A 15,292-nucleotide genomic window follows, 5' to 3' on the forward strand; every position below is an offset into this window, starting at 1 on the left:
AGCGAACAAATCAAAATTTGGATGCTCTATCTGAATCCTGAATGAAATTTTTTTAGTTCCATGCCCCTTTAGGGCTAGATTAAGAGTGGGAACGGTAGTTCATGCTCCCGCATTACCTCAGCAAGAAGGCGGGTTTTTGTGCACGTTAGGTAGCATGCATAAGTTGAAACAAAAAGTTTTTGCACGCGCACTAACCTGACGCGCGCAAAAACCTATACACTTCAATGGAGCATAAAAATCCCATTTTCTCAATTATTAATTTTTCACATTCCAATGTTCTATTTATTCATAAATACAGACACACAATTAAATATTTAAATATACATACAAACACACACATACAGTAGAATCTCGATTATCCGGAACTCAAGCAAACGGCACTCTCAAGCAACCAGAATTTTTTTTTTTTTTTTTTAACATGTTAGAGCATAAAGAAACAGTCCGGATCTCTTTAAACAGCAGGAGCTGCGGTAAATATAGCGACAATAGACACACTTATCTGCTACACTAACCCACTCAGACAAACGGTACAGTAATAGGGACAGAAAATATACCACAGCACTTACGATTGCATCAGCTTGGCAATCAGGGCGGGCTATCTCGCGGCAGTACAGCATCCCTCTGTCATGTATCACTCTTCCGGACCAGGGTTCACACTACTACTGGCAAGGGCGAGCCCAATAGGAGGATCCACTTCAACAGGATGCTCAATCATTAAATTCCCAGAACGGCTCAATCTCTGCTGAAAACAATGCGTTTTATTTCCTGAATAAACACATTGTTTTCAGCAAGAGATTGAGACGTTCTCGGAATTTGTTATTGATTGAGCATCCTGTTGAAGTCTGTCTCATACGATACGTGCGCCTCTAACCGGCTCCTGCCCATGTTGGACCTATTTTTAATAGTGACTTTCAAGCAACCAGAAATACACTTATCCGGAATCTACCGATCCCCATGGGTGCCGGTTAATTGAGATTCTACTGTATGTGTGTGTATTTTCCATGTACAATATATATCTATACCTATATATAAATATAAAAAAGTATATATCTATTTATAAATATATGGAACATATTAACTTATGTGAAGAACATTTGAATGTAAACTAAAATACACAGTTAAACACTATTAAATATATTGAATAAATATGATTTCATGTTTTCAGCTTCTTGACTGTAAAGGGCTCCAATGCACTTTTATATATTTATGTATATGTGTATATATATATATATTTACAGACACACACATAAATACATAAAAATACATATGTAAACACATGTATACATACATACCTGAGACCTTATATCTTACTTATAACTTTTTTATGCAATCTTTTTTGTTTTTTAAATATTTTTTATTATATGGTGTTATTATTAGTGTTACTGTACTCTTGAATTTATTTTTAATGTTTTTTTGTGCAACTTTGCAGTCGAGCGTAACAGTTACCCAGAGCTCTGAAGCTGCATTATCACAACACACGTTAATTTAATGTGTTTACTTTCAACTTGTAATAAGCCCCTTTTTGCTCACGCACAACGCCACGTGTTATCAAGCCCTTAATGGGGCTAGCTAACAAGACACAGCCTTAGGCAGATACTGGTGTAGGTCTATTAAATATTTGTGAGTAAATAATACACTGCATCTCTTTAAATAGCATACTCACTGTAATACACTCCAACCACTGGTATTCAAGGCTAAAGTGACATTCTGGTAAACAATATCCCAAGGCTGTATAACCCTACATACTGTTTTATGAAACATTTTTATTTGTTAACGACAAAGCAATATTAATAACTATGTATATCATTTTTTGTTTTAACCTCTGAGACATGTCACCAGCATTGATCCCAAAAGATACGCAGCCGCTGATTGGTGTGTTTTTACTGTTTTCACATTTGCCTGTCAATTAGTGTGCACGTTCCAATCAGATGCTCATATTCTCTGATTCACCAGGATGTACATTACACAGTTTATTTGTTCACCAGAACATCCCTTTAATCACAGAGCAATGCTGTTTTCTCCAGAAGTAAGTATTGAAGCACCAGGCTCTTAACTTAAAAATTAAAATATTTGGAAGTATTTTTTCCGTTTTCATTTTAGCTTAACAATATCTTCATTAGCAATTCAAGGTGATGTTTAACAAACTTGAGAGAGAAAAACTGCAGTCAGATAATAAACATTCATTCATAGTTGTTGTCCCTGTTTGGGGCTTTTTTTTTTTTTTTTTTTTTTTTTTAAATTATTTGCTTCAAATACCATATACCGTTTTAGGAATATATGGATGCAATTCTATTTTGTACTAATATGGGCATGTTAAAGGGAGATGAAACAAAAATTTTTTATTTCATGATTCAGAAAGTGCATGTGATTTTAAACAACTTTCCAATTTATTTAATTTGCTTCATTCACCTGTTATCCTTTGCTGAAAGGTTTATCTAGGAAAGCTCAGGAGCAGCAAAGATCCTAGGTTCTAGCTACTGATTGGTGGCTGCATAAATATAGCAATTGTCATACCAAGAGAATGAAGCAAATTTGATAATAGAAGTAAACTGGAAAGTTGTTTAAATTGTATGTTCTACCTAAATCATGAAATACATTTTTTGGGTTTCACGTCCCTTTAAGTATTGTAGTCCACTATAATTTAAGGTGAAATGAAACAGTATATGGAACATGTATATACAGTTAGAGGTTCTGTTATATTTTGTAACAATGTGATTCCTACGGGTTGTTGTTTGGCTTGGTTGTTATAGAAGACTGATACTTTAAAAGTGATATAAAACACAGTCTGTATCATTGTTGTAATAAAAAGCACCAAGCAGTGGCTTATATTTTTTAACCATTTGTGCAGTGTTACTTCCTGTCACAGCCGGTTGGGGTCTCTACAGGAAGGTATATATAGCGTGAGGGCATACATCTTTAAGAGTAACTTGAGCTGGTTTACTATTCAGTGATTGCTAGAGAAACATGACGTTCTTGCACATGCGCAGAAGAGGCAGAATACAACTTTAGTTCTCAGCATGTCTGCTCCAATATCAAGCTACAGGCAGTGGCTACAGTGAGAATGTTTAGGGGTTGTTTAGCAAGAAAACAAGTAAGTTGTTTGGTGTTTTTCTTTTAACACAATCAGATTATTTTTATGTTTACTTTAACATATTTTTGTTTTGCAAAAGAGCACTGTTTCATATCACTTTAAATGCAAACAAACTTGTATTCTATAAGTCTGCAAGTCTTTACTGATCTCATCTCTGAAGAGGAGACCCCTTAAAGTCTTGAAAGCGTACTGAATAGTACACTTTGATTTATTTAATACATTTGTCCATTAAAAGTAATCACAATCTAATAAAAAAATATTCTGTATAAGACAATTTACTGCTTGTTTTAGTATAAATCGCTTTAGAATATTGCTATTTTTTAGCAGTTGCTTTTGCCATTGTGTCCATGTCTGCATTTAATAATCTGCTATACACACAGCTGGGTAATGATTGGAAATGCAACTCTATTCAGACTACTTCCAGTTTATATTTCAGGTATGTAATATGTCATGTATTTTTGTGGGAGGGTGGGACATATAAAAAAAAAAGTGCTTTTCTGTTTAGTTATTTTGAATAAGGGTCTACTTCCAGGCCAAAGCATTGACAGTACAACCGTGAATAAATCCTTATTACCCAAAAGTATATAGTTTTCATAAGTTTGTTGCTTTTACATTACACTCTAACATCCGGTATTCATTTTAGGTGAAAAACACTGCCATGTAGTTTCTGCAAGTGTTGTTCTTAAGAACACAATAACCAAGGATGTGGGTGTAGCATATCTACAAGTACCATGTTATTGTTTCTTGCGTTATATATATATATATATATATATATATATATATATATATATATTTATTTATACGACCTCAACAATCTTTACAACTGCTGTCCCAATAATTACATAAGTCCTGGGCAGATGTGTATTATTGTAGCTTATTGTACACTGTGTGTACTAAAAACCTACTAATGTTTAAGTCACAGTATATATTTTTCTGCAGAGATTGTTGCTCAAGGAGCATCTTACAATGCTAATACTCAAGGCCATTCAAGCTGGCTGCATAAGATCTTTTTGTTTCATGTTGAAACTCAACAACAGGTGGATATCCGACATTAAGACTTCTCCATGATTCTAAGTCCAGCTCTCATCGTGAGCAGAAGAGAGATACATGTTGTTTTGATGTGGTCTTTGTAATTAAATACTTATAAGCTTAAATTATTAGCTGAATAAATTCTTCAAGAAGATTGGCCGGGAAAATGGCCAGCAATACTCGTTAGGAACTGGACCTCTCACGTTGCACTCAAAGAAAGAAAACATGGGGAACCAAATGCGTGCACGCCGGCTCTGTTGATAAGCTCGGGTGTTGGCCAGGGTATGGTAGTACAAAAAGAGACGAGTGGTGATGTAGAAAGCTATGAAAACATCAATGGAGTAATGTTCGTGTGCAGCCAGTATGAAGAAGATGCCAAAAAGGTTAAGAACCCAGGAGAGTGTGTGCAGAAAGTTCCAGCTCCGAGGGGTGTCTGAAAGAAAATAAAGAAGGTATAAGCAATACATAGGCTACAGTTCAAAGTCTTAAGGCAAGTCACCTTATCTAAAACAAAAAAAAAACAAAACAAAAAAACATAGAACATAGTTACACTTGAAAAATAAAGAAAAAAAAAAAAAAAAAGAACAAACTGATCGTTCTAAGCAACAGTAAACTATCAACAACTGTAACATTCAAATCAACATGTGTGACTTACATTCTGTGACAAAGAAGTTCAGCATTGTCAGGACAACTGTATGGCCACTGAACATGTAATCGCCACATGTGTGCACCCCAGTTAGTGTCATGCCAAAGCCACTCCAGATGGCAAATGCTCGTTGAAGCTTGGCCCACATGTTGTCATATAGCTACAAAAGCAAAAACAGACGGATGAGTAAAGAATCTGCACCCTTTATACCATCATACAGCATTAGATACTGTATCTTGTACATGTAAAAAGTATTTTACTGTGCTAGTAAATAAATTTAATACAAAAAAAATGAAACAACTTACAGATGAATAAGAAAAGAAAAAATAATGCTAAACATTTGTAATCTGTTCTTTTCTTGCAAACCACTGTCATTTACTTTTTAAATAAAAATAACAATTTACAGACTTGACACTTAAAGGGACATAATACTCATATGCTAAATCACTTGAAACTGATGCAGCATAACTGTAAAAAGCTGACAGGAAAATATCACCTGAGCATCTCTATGTAAAAAAGGAAGATATTTTACCTCACAATCTCCTCAGCTCAGCAGAGTAAGTTCTGTGTAAAAAGTTATACTCAGCTGTTCCCAGCTGCAGGTAAAAAAATAAAAAAATATATATGAAGAAATGAACAGCAGCCAATCAGCACTGCTGAGGTCATGAACTCTTACTGTGACCTCAGGAGATTTCATAGTAAACTTCATTAAACTGAATAGGAAAATAACATGAGAGTGCACGACGCTCAATCCTTCGGCTGTCCCGGATCAGACATACTGATTTGCTGCTTAGAAGTCCTTTACAATGGAATGTGGCTACTGAGGAATTTTTGAGGTAAAAACATAATTTATGTAAGAACTTACCTGATAAATTCATTTCTTTCATATTGGTAAGAGTCCATGAGCTAGTGACGTATGGGATATACAATCCTACCAGGAGGGGCAAAGTTTCCCAAACCACAAAATGCCTATAAATACACCCCTCACCACACCCACAATTCAGTTTAACGAATAGCCAAGTAGTGGGGTGAAAAAGAAAGGAGTAAAAAGCATCAACAAAGGAATTTGGAAATAATTGTGCTTCATACAAAAAAATCATAACCACCATAAAAGGGTGGGCCTCATGGACTCTTGCCAATATGAAAGAAATGAATTTATCAGGTAAGTTCTTACATAAATTATGTTTTCTTTCATTTAATTGGCAAGAGTCCATGAGCTAGTGATAATGGGATAGCAATACCCAAGATGTGGAACTCCACGCAAGAGTCACTAGAGAGGGAGGGATAAAAATAAAAACAGCCATCTTTCGCTGAAAAAATTAATCCACAACTCAAAATATAAGTTTAGTCTCATGAATGAAAGGAAAAACTTAAAACATAAAGCAGAAGAATCTAACTGAAACAGCTGCCTGAAGAACTTTTCTACCAAAAACCGCTTCCGAAGAAGCAAATACATCAAAACGGTAGAATTTAGTAAATGTATGCAAAGAAGACCAAGTTGCTGCCCTGCCAATCTGATCAACTGGAGCCTCATTCTCAAAAGCCCACAAAGTGGAGAGTGATCTAGTAGCATGAGCTGTAATTCTCTGAGGCGGGCTTGACCCGACTCCAAATAAGCGTGAAGAATCAAAAGCTTTAACCACGATGCCAAGGAAAAGGCAGAAGCCTTCTGACCTTTCCTAGAACCAGAAAAGATAACAAATAGACTAGAAATCTTCCTGAAATCTTTAGTAGCTTCAACATAATATTTCAAAGCTCTCACCACATCCAAAGAATGTAAGGATCTCTCCAAAGAATTCTAAGGATTAGGACACAGGAAGGGACAACAATTTCTCTATTAATGTTGTTAGAACCTTAGGTAAGAATTTAAATGAAGTCTGCAAAACCGCCCTATCCTGATGAAAAATCAGAAAAGGAGACTCACAAGAAAGAGCAGATAACTCAGAAACTCTTCCAGCAGAAGAGATGGCCAAAAGGAACAACACCTTCCAAGAAAGTAGTCCAATGTCCAAAGACTGCATAGGCGCAAATGGAGGAGCCTGTAAAGCCTTCAAAACCAAATTAAGACTCCAAGGAAAAGAGATTGATTTAATGACAGGCCTGATACGAACCAAAGCCTGTACAAAACAGTGATTAGGAAGCTTAGCAATCTTTCTGTGAAACAAAACAGAAAAAGCAGAGACTTGTCCCTTCAAAGAACTTGCAGACAAACCCTTATCCAAACCATCCTGAAGAAACTGTAAAATTCTAGGAAATCTGAAAGAATGCCAAGAGAATTTATGAGAAGAACATAAGAAATTGAATGATTTGAGATCCTGATGGAAAAATGGACCTTGAGACAGAAGGTCCGGCCTTAATAGAAGTGGCCAAGGTTGGCAACTGGACATCCGAACAAGATCCGCATATCAAAACCTGTGAGGCCATGCTGGAGCTACCAGTAACACAAACGATTGTTCCATGATGATTTTGGAGATCACTCTTGGAAGAAGAACTAGAGGCAGGAAAATATAAGCAGGTTGGTAACAAGTGTCAACGCATCCACTGCTTCCGCCTGAAGATCCCTGGACCTGGACAGGTACCTGGGAAGTTTCTTGTTTAGATGAGAAGCCATCAGATCTATTTCTGGAAAACCCTACATCTGAACAATCTGAAAAAACACATCTGAGTGGAGGGACCACTCCCCTGGAGGTAAAGTCTGACGGCTGAGATAATCCGCTTCACAATTGTCTACACATGGGATATGTACCACAGAAATTAGACAAGAGCTGGATTTCGCCCAAGAAAGTATCCAAGATACTTCTTTCATAGCTAGGGGACTGTGAGTCCCACCCTGATGATTGACATATGCCACAGTTGTGATATTGTCTGTCTGAAAACAAATGAACGGTTCTCTCTTCAACAGAGGCCAAATCTGAAGAGCCCTGAAAATTGCACAAAGTTCCAAAATATTGATTGGTAATCTCGCCTCTTGAGATTTCCAAATCCCTTGTGCTGTCAGAGATCCCCAAACAGCTCCCCAACCAGCGGAGAAACTACAGGGGGTGCAGAGGTCGCAATTGTGACTGGGCCCCCAAGGGTGGGGGCCCAGCATAAAAAACATTGACCTGCCACTGACTGCACCGATATCATGTGAGTGTGACATGATGCTTCACTAGTGTCTCTGACTACAGCGGTTAGTGTTTCTGTGTTTGTTTTACCCATTGGTATTTATGTGTGTGTATGTATGCGACTGTGTGTGTAGTTATGCATGTATGTGTGTGTGTGTATATGTTTGTGGAACCAGCAAATTACAGACCTTGTTACTACAGCATGGTGGGGGCTGGGGTAAACAGTGTCAGTCTATACAGTACCACTATTTTCTATATACAGTACAGGGGGGCTGGACCATGTCACAGACTACTGTGGTCACTTTATAAAGTACTGGGGCGGGTAGGGTCAGACCAGCCATCTCACCGACAGATTACAGACTGTGTCACTGACTCACTATATACAGTACTGGTTGGTTAAACAGTGTCACTATATACAGTAATGAGGGGTCAGACCATCTCACAGACTGTGGGCACAGAGTACCTCCTTTTGTAGACATGTAATCCGATTCACATATTTTTTTCTGTGTTAAATGTAAAAAAAAAAGAAAAAAAAAAAAAGATATGTATCAAATTCACTTTTCTTTGGGGGGGTGGGGGGCCCTTCTTAGATTCTTGCACCTGGGCCCTGTAGTTTCTAGTTACGCCTCTGTCCCCAACCTGAAAGACTCACATCTGTTGTGATCACAGTCCAGGTTGGACAAACAAAAGAGGCCCCTAGAACTATACGATGGTGATCTAACCACCAAGTCAGAGATAGTCGAACATTGGGATTTAAGGATATTAATATATTAATTGTGATATCCTTGTATAATCCCTGTACCATTGATTGGTTCAGCATACAAAGCTGGAGAGGTCTCATATGAAAACGAGCAAAGGGGATCACGTCCGATGCTGCAGTCATGAGACCTAAAACTTCCATGCACATAGCTACTGAGGGGAATGATTGAGACTGACAAGCTGAAACCAATTTTAATCGTCTCTTGTCAAAGAGAGTCATGGACACTGAATCTATCTGGAAACCTAAAAAGATGACCCTTGTCTGAGGAATCAAGGAACTTTTTGGTAAATTGATCCTCCAACAATATCTTTGAAGAAACAACACTAGTTGATTCGTGTGAGATTCTGTAGAATGTAAAGACTGAGCTAGTACCAAGATATCGTCCAAATAAGGAAACACCGCAATACCCCGTTCTCTGATTACAGAGAGTAGGGCACTGAGAACCTTTGAAAAGATTCTTGGAGCTGTCGCTAGGCCAAAAGGAAGAGCGACAAATTGGTAATGCTTGTCTAGAAAAGAGAATCTCAGAAACTGATAATGATCTGGATGAATCGGAATATAAAGATATGCATCCGGTAAGTCTATTGAGGACATATAATGCCCTTGCTGAACAAAAGGCAGAATAGTCCTTATAGTCACCATTGTGAAAGTTGGTACTCTTACATAACGATTCAGAATTTTCAGATCCAGAAAGATCCAGAAAGGTCTGAATTAATTTTCTTTCTTTGGGACAATGAATAGATTTGAATAAAACCCCAGACCCTGTTCCTGAAATGGAACTGGCATGATTACCCCTGAAAACTCCAGGTCTGAAACACACTTCATGAAAGCCTGAGCCTTTACTGGATTTGCTGGGATGCGTGAGAGAAAATATCTTCTCACAGGAGGTCTTACTCTGAATCCTATTTGATACCCTTGAGAGACAATACTCAGAATCCATTGATTTTGAACAGAATTTATCCAAACATCCTTGAAAAATCTTAATCTGCCCCCTACCAGCTGAGCTCGAATGAGGGCCTCACCTTCATGCTGACTTGGGGGCTGACTTTGGTTTCTTTCTTACACGGCTTGGATTTATTCCAATTTGAAGGTTTCCAATTGGAAACAGATTCCTTGGGGGAAGGATTAGGTTTCTGTTCCTTAATTTGTTGAAAGGAACGAAACTGGTTAGAAGCGTTAGATTTACCCTTAGGTCTTTTATCCTGAGGCAAAAAAACTCCCTTCCCCCCAGTGACAGTTGAAATAATCGAATCCAACCGAGAACCAAATAACTTATTACCGTGGAAAGAAAGAGATAGCAATCTAGACTTAGAAGTCATGTCAGCATTCCAAGATTTAAAGGGTCACTAAACCCAAAATCTTTCTTTCATGATTCAGATAGAGAATACAAATTTAAACAACATTACAATTTACTTCTATTATTTATTTTGCTTCATTATTTTGATATCCTTAGTTGAAAAAAAAGCAATGCACATGGGGGAGCCAATCACACAAGGCTTCTATGTGCAGCAACCAATCAGCAGCTACTGAGCATATGTAGATATGCTTTTCAGCAAAGAATATCAAGAGAATAAAACAAATTGGATAATAGAAGTAAATTAGAAAGATGTTTAAAATTGCATTCTCTTTCTAATCATGAAAGAAAAAATGTTGGTTTCATGTCCCTTTAAGCCACAAAGCTCTTCTAGCTAAAATAGCTAAAGACATAGAATTAACATCAATTTTGATGATAAAATGATTAGCATGTTGAAGCAAGCGAACAATGCTAGACAAATCAGAATCCATTTCTTGCGCTAAATTTTCTAACCAAAAAGTTGAAGCAGCTGCAACGTCAGCCAAATAAATTGCAGGCCTGAGAAGATGACCAGAATATAAATAGGCTTTCCTTAGATTCAAGTGTCCTATCTAAAGGATCTTTAAAAAAAGTACTGTCTTCCATAGGAAAAGTAGTACGTTTAGCAAGAGTAGAGATAGCCCCATCAACTTTGGGGTTCTTTTCCCAAAACTCCAATGTAACTGCTGGCAAAGGATACAATTTTTTAAACCTTGAAGAAGGAATAAAAGAAGTACCAGGCCTACTCCATTCCTTAGAATTCATATCAGAAATAGCATCAGGAACTGAAAAAAACTCTGGAGTAACCACAGGTGGTTTATAAACAGAATTTAAACATTTACTAGTTTTAATAACAAGAGGACTAATTTCCTCAGTATCCAATGTAATCAACACTTCTTTTAACCCTTTGAGTGCTAAGCACTTTCCCACCTGGGTGCTAAGGTTTTCTTAAAGGGTTTTTTATTTAATATTTTTAAAAATATTTTTTTTTTACTTTTTTTTTTAATTTATTTCAGATCCCCAAGACTTAAACCGTTGGAAAGGTTAGGCGATTACCTTTCCAACGGTGGGTCTTGGGGGTCTGTAGATGCTTAGATGCCTGAGATACAGGCTTCTAAGCAGCATGCTCCTATATTTAACATTGTTAATGTTAAGTAAAGTTGTGCGGTGACGTCATCACGTTTATTGTGCGTGACGTCACCACGCAAAACGGAAGCCCCGGCGATGCCTTTCATTATGCAGCACCGATCGCCGGGGTAGGAGCGGGTGGGAGCTCCCAGATCTCCCTCAAGTTGGGAGAGTTCTAGAGCCGTCATTAGCACTCAAGGGGTTAACAAAGAACGAATATACTCCATTTTAAATAAATAAGTAGATTTGTCAGTGTCAATATCTGAGGAAGGATCTTCTGAATCAGATAGATCCTCATCAGAGGAGGATAATTCAGTATGCTGTAGGTCATTTGAAATTTCATCAACTTTATGAGAAGTTTTAAAAGACCTTTTACGTTTATTAGAAGGCGGGATGGCAGACAAAGCCTTCTGAATAGAATCAGCAATAAAATCTTTTAAATTCACAGGTATATCTTGTACATTAGATGTTGAAAGAACAACAACAGGCAATGTATTATTACTGATAGACTAATTCTCTGCATGTAAAAGCTTATCATGACAACTGTTACAAACCAAAGCTGGAGAGAAAATCTCCACAAGTTTACAACAAATGAACTTAGCTTTGGTAGAACTGTTATCAGGCAGCAGGGTTCCAACAGTGATTTCTGTGACAGGATCAGATTGAGACATCTTGCAAATGTAAGAGAAAAAAACAACATATAAAGAAAAATGATCAATTTCCTTATATGGCAGTTTCAGGAATGGGAAAAAAATGGAAACAGCATAGCCCTCTGATAGAGAGAAAAGGCAAGAGGCATATAGGAATGGGGTTTTAAATAATGAAAATATTTGGCGCCAAGTATGACGCACAACACAAACAGAAATTATTTTTGGCACTAACAACATATGGAAATGACACACTCACGTCATTAAAGACGCAACCTTGTGACTCTGCATCGACTAGGGCGCCGGAAATGATGAATTTGCATCCTCGAACGTAACTTTGCGCCAATTGCGCCAAAAATTACGCAATATACTTTGGCATTTGCACCCTCGCAAGCCTAATTTTGCCCGCGAATAAAAAAAGAACAGTCAATTGCAAAAAAGACTATACCCCAGGTAAGATTTTTTTTTTTTCTCTAAAAAATGCATTTCCCAGAAATGAAACTGACAGTCTGCAAAAGGAAATATATTTGCCATGAGTCAGGTATAAGTATAAGTACAATACATATATTTAGAACTTTATATAAATACATAAAGTGCCAAACCATAGCTGAGAGTGTCTTAAGTAATGAAAAGATACTTACCAAAAGACACCCATCCACATATAGCAGATAGCCAAACCAGTACTGAAACAGTTACCAATAGAGGTAATGGAATATGAGAGTATATCGTCGATCTGAAAAGGGAGGTAGGAGACGAATCTCTACGACCGATAACAGAGAACCTATGAAATAGATCTCCAATGAGGAAAACCATTGCATTCAATAGGCGATACTCCCTTCACATCCCTCTGACATTCACTGTACTCAGAGGAATCGGGCTTCAAAATGCTGAGAAGCGCATATCAACATAGAAATCTTTAGCACAAACTTACTTCACCACCTCCATAGGAGGCAAAGTTTGTAAAACTGAATTGTGGGTGTGGTGAAACTTTGCCCCTCCTGGTAGGATTTTATATCCCATACGTCACTAGCTCATGGACTCTTGCCAATTACATGAAAGAAATATCTTTATTTTTTACATAGAGATGTTCAGGTGATATTTTCTAGTCAGCTTTTTACAGCTATGCTGCATCACTTTCAAGTGTTTCAACATTTGGGTAGTATGACCCTTTAAAAGGACATTATGGTCATGAGTGCATTTAAATTTTGAATAAAAGCATTTTTGCAATATTTTTCTCTATGCAAAAATGGTTCTAGCCAAAGCTATTACCGTTTCAGTGCGATATGCACATATGCCGTTAGTGCCTTGTGCACCAGCATTCAACAACCACATGAGCATGACTAAAGCAATGACACAATGCACACTACCACTTGCTCTCTGAACAGGCGTCATCATGTTTGAATGAGGACGCACAGGGCATTGTAGCATATGTGCGTATGCTGCTGGAAGTATTTTGCAAATGTTTATATTCCCAATTGAATGAACAATTTTGATCATTATGTCTCTTTAAAGGTACAGTATATGACCGACTTCTATTTTTTGGAACTATCTATATAGATCAATATTTTAAAATAAAATACAAATCTAAATCATGGTATGACCAGCAACTCAGTATTTATAGTCTGCACTCAGCAACACTGAAAATAAAACTTAACCCCTGTTCTAAATATTGTAGACTTTCTAAAGAGAGGCACATAGCATAAGAAGTATGTGACAAAGGTCACAGAGTTTAGTCTTCAATTACATGGTGACAAATAATTTGTTTTCAGTGAAAAAGGACCCCAATACATGTTTGAAAAGTCTAGTGCAGTTATAGCTATTTTCCTAAAGTTACAAGGACAATTATGCAGTCTATACATAATTTTATATTCTGTTTTCCTGACTAACTTCCTCGTACACAATTATTTTATTCTAATTACAGCAACTTGCCGACCTTTAACTGGCTAAATTGCATAGTCTTTGTACAAAGTGATGGTAAACTTTCCCCTTATGTTAGCGATATTTTAAATGGAATTTAATTAATCAGTTGTTGAATTGTAATGAAGATGCGCTTTAACTTACCATTTAATGTAGCGCTGATGTTCAAACACCCCCGTGCTCTGGCTACCAATTTCAAATTTATTTTTTTTTAAAACTAGGGGTTTAAACTGTTCTCCAATTGGCAAAATAAAATAAAAATGTGCCGTATGACTATAACGCTGATTGGAGAACAGTGCAAACTGTTAGCTCACAAAAAATTACTTTTGAAGTGGGTGACCGGAGCACAGGTTATTTGAATTTAAAATTTTAGTGCTGCATTAAAAAGTAAGTTAATGCGTATCTTCATTATAACTGATGAATTAAACGCCATCTAAAATATTGCCAACACTCCAGATCTGTTTATACAAAGGGGGAATAATATAATACCTGCTATAAGAATATAGTTGTATAATAGGTACATATATTAAACTTACATTTAATGTAACATATAGCGCTTCAAAACACATTTTTTGATTTTTTTTTTAAATTTGGCTTTAGTTTAGCAAGTATTTTAATTCTATATACTCAGTTTCAGAATTTTTGTAGATTCATCATCCTGGCCAGTAAGACAAAAAAATAGCAAAATTAAAAATCAGCAGAATTGGTATATGCCAAAAAACGGATTTATTTTCACTAGTCAGAACCTATTAAACATTTATTCATAATTATAATAATAAAATCTTAGGCTTTTTTACATGGTTTAAGCACAAATCTCTAGTGATTATATTTTGCATAAGTAGCTCAATTGTTAAAGGGATACTAAACCCAATTTTTTTCTTTTAGGATTTGAATAGAGCAACTATCTAATTTACTCCTATTATCAATTTTTCTTCGTTCTCTTGGTATCTTTATTTGAAAAAGGAGGAATGAAAGCTTAGGCGCAGACACATTTTTGGTTCGGAACCCTGAATAGCGCTTGCTGATTGGTGGCCTGAATAGCGATTGGTGGCTACATTTAGCCACCAATCAGCAAGCGCTACCCAGAAGCTGAACGTAAAATGGGAGGGCTCCTAAGCTTTCAGTCCTGCTTTTCAAATAAAAATACCAAGAGAACAAAGAAAATTTGATAATAGGAGTAAATTAAAAGTTGCTTAAAATTGCATGTTCTATCTGAATGATGAAAGAAAAAAATTGGGTTTAGTATCCCTTTAACACTTTTCACAGCCTGTGATGGTGTCATCATAAAATATTATTAAACGGTAAAGGAGATAGTTACATAATGAAATGGTGCAGGGGGAAGAGCACTGTGCTGCTGAAATATACCTTAAAGCAAAATAGACTGTAAATTCCTAAGCTTATTGCATAGTATAGATTCATTTGTATGCAGGTTTGTGACATACAGAGAGGCTCATTTGTATAGAAAGATTACTTGTCCTATCTTTTACCAGGTTCTCCATGTATCAGAAAACTATTACATGCTGAGAATTGTAACAAAGAAATAGCTGCCTGTGTGCGTTTTCTTTTACCGTACATTTTTAAACTTTTGCTTTAAAGTTCCCTCTTTGCAATGATATGAGAGAAATTGTATTTAA

General features: G+C 36.6%; 1 protein-coding gene across 4 annotated transcripts in view; it reads right to left on the minus strand.

Moving 5' to 3' along the window:
• Positions 1-1,743: 1,743 nt before the first annotated feature.
• The window catches only part of SAMD8 (sterile alpha motif domain containing 8), an 83,722-nt gene continuing 70,173 nt past the window's right edge, over positions 1,744-15,292 (minus strand). For all 4 annotated transcript variants that reach the window (XM_053692137.1, XM_053692136.1, XM_053692139.1 and 1 more), the window contains 2 exons: positions 4,776-4,926; positions 1,744-4,553 (listed from right to left, as the gene is read on the minus strand). In XM_053692137.1, the coding sequence (XP_053548112.1) occupies positions 4,249-4,553; positions 4,776-4,926 (456 nt within the window). In that variant the 3' untranslated portion in view covers positions 1,744-4,248. The remainder of the gene's footprint in view (positions 4,554-4,775; positions 4,927-15,292) is intronic.

This window comes from Bombina bombina, chromosome 9 (genome assembly GCF_027579735.1).
Source record: "Bombina bombina isolate aBomBom1 chromosome 9, aBomBom1.pri, whole genome shotgun sequence".
Taxonomy (NCBI): Eukaryota; Metazoa; Chordata; class Amphibia; order Anura; family Bombinatoridae; genus Bombina; species Bombina bombina.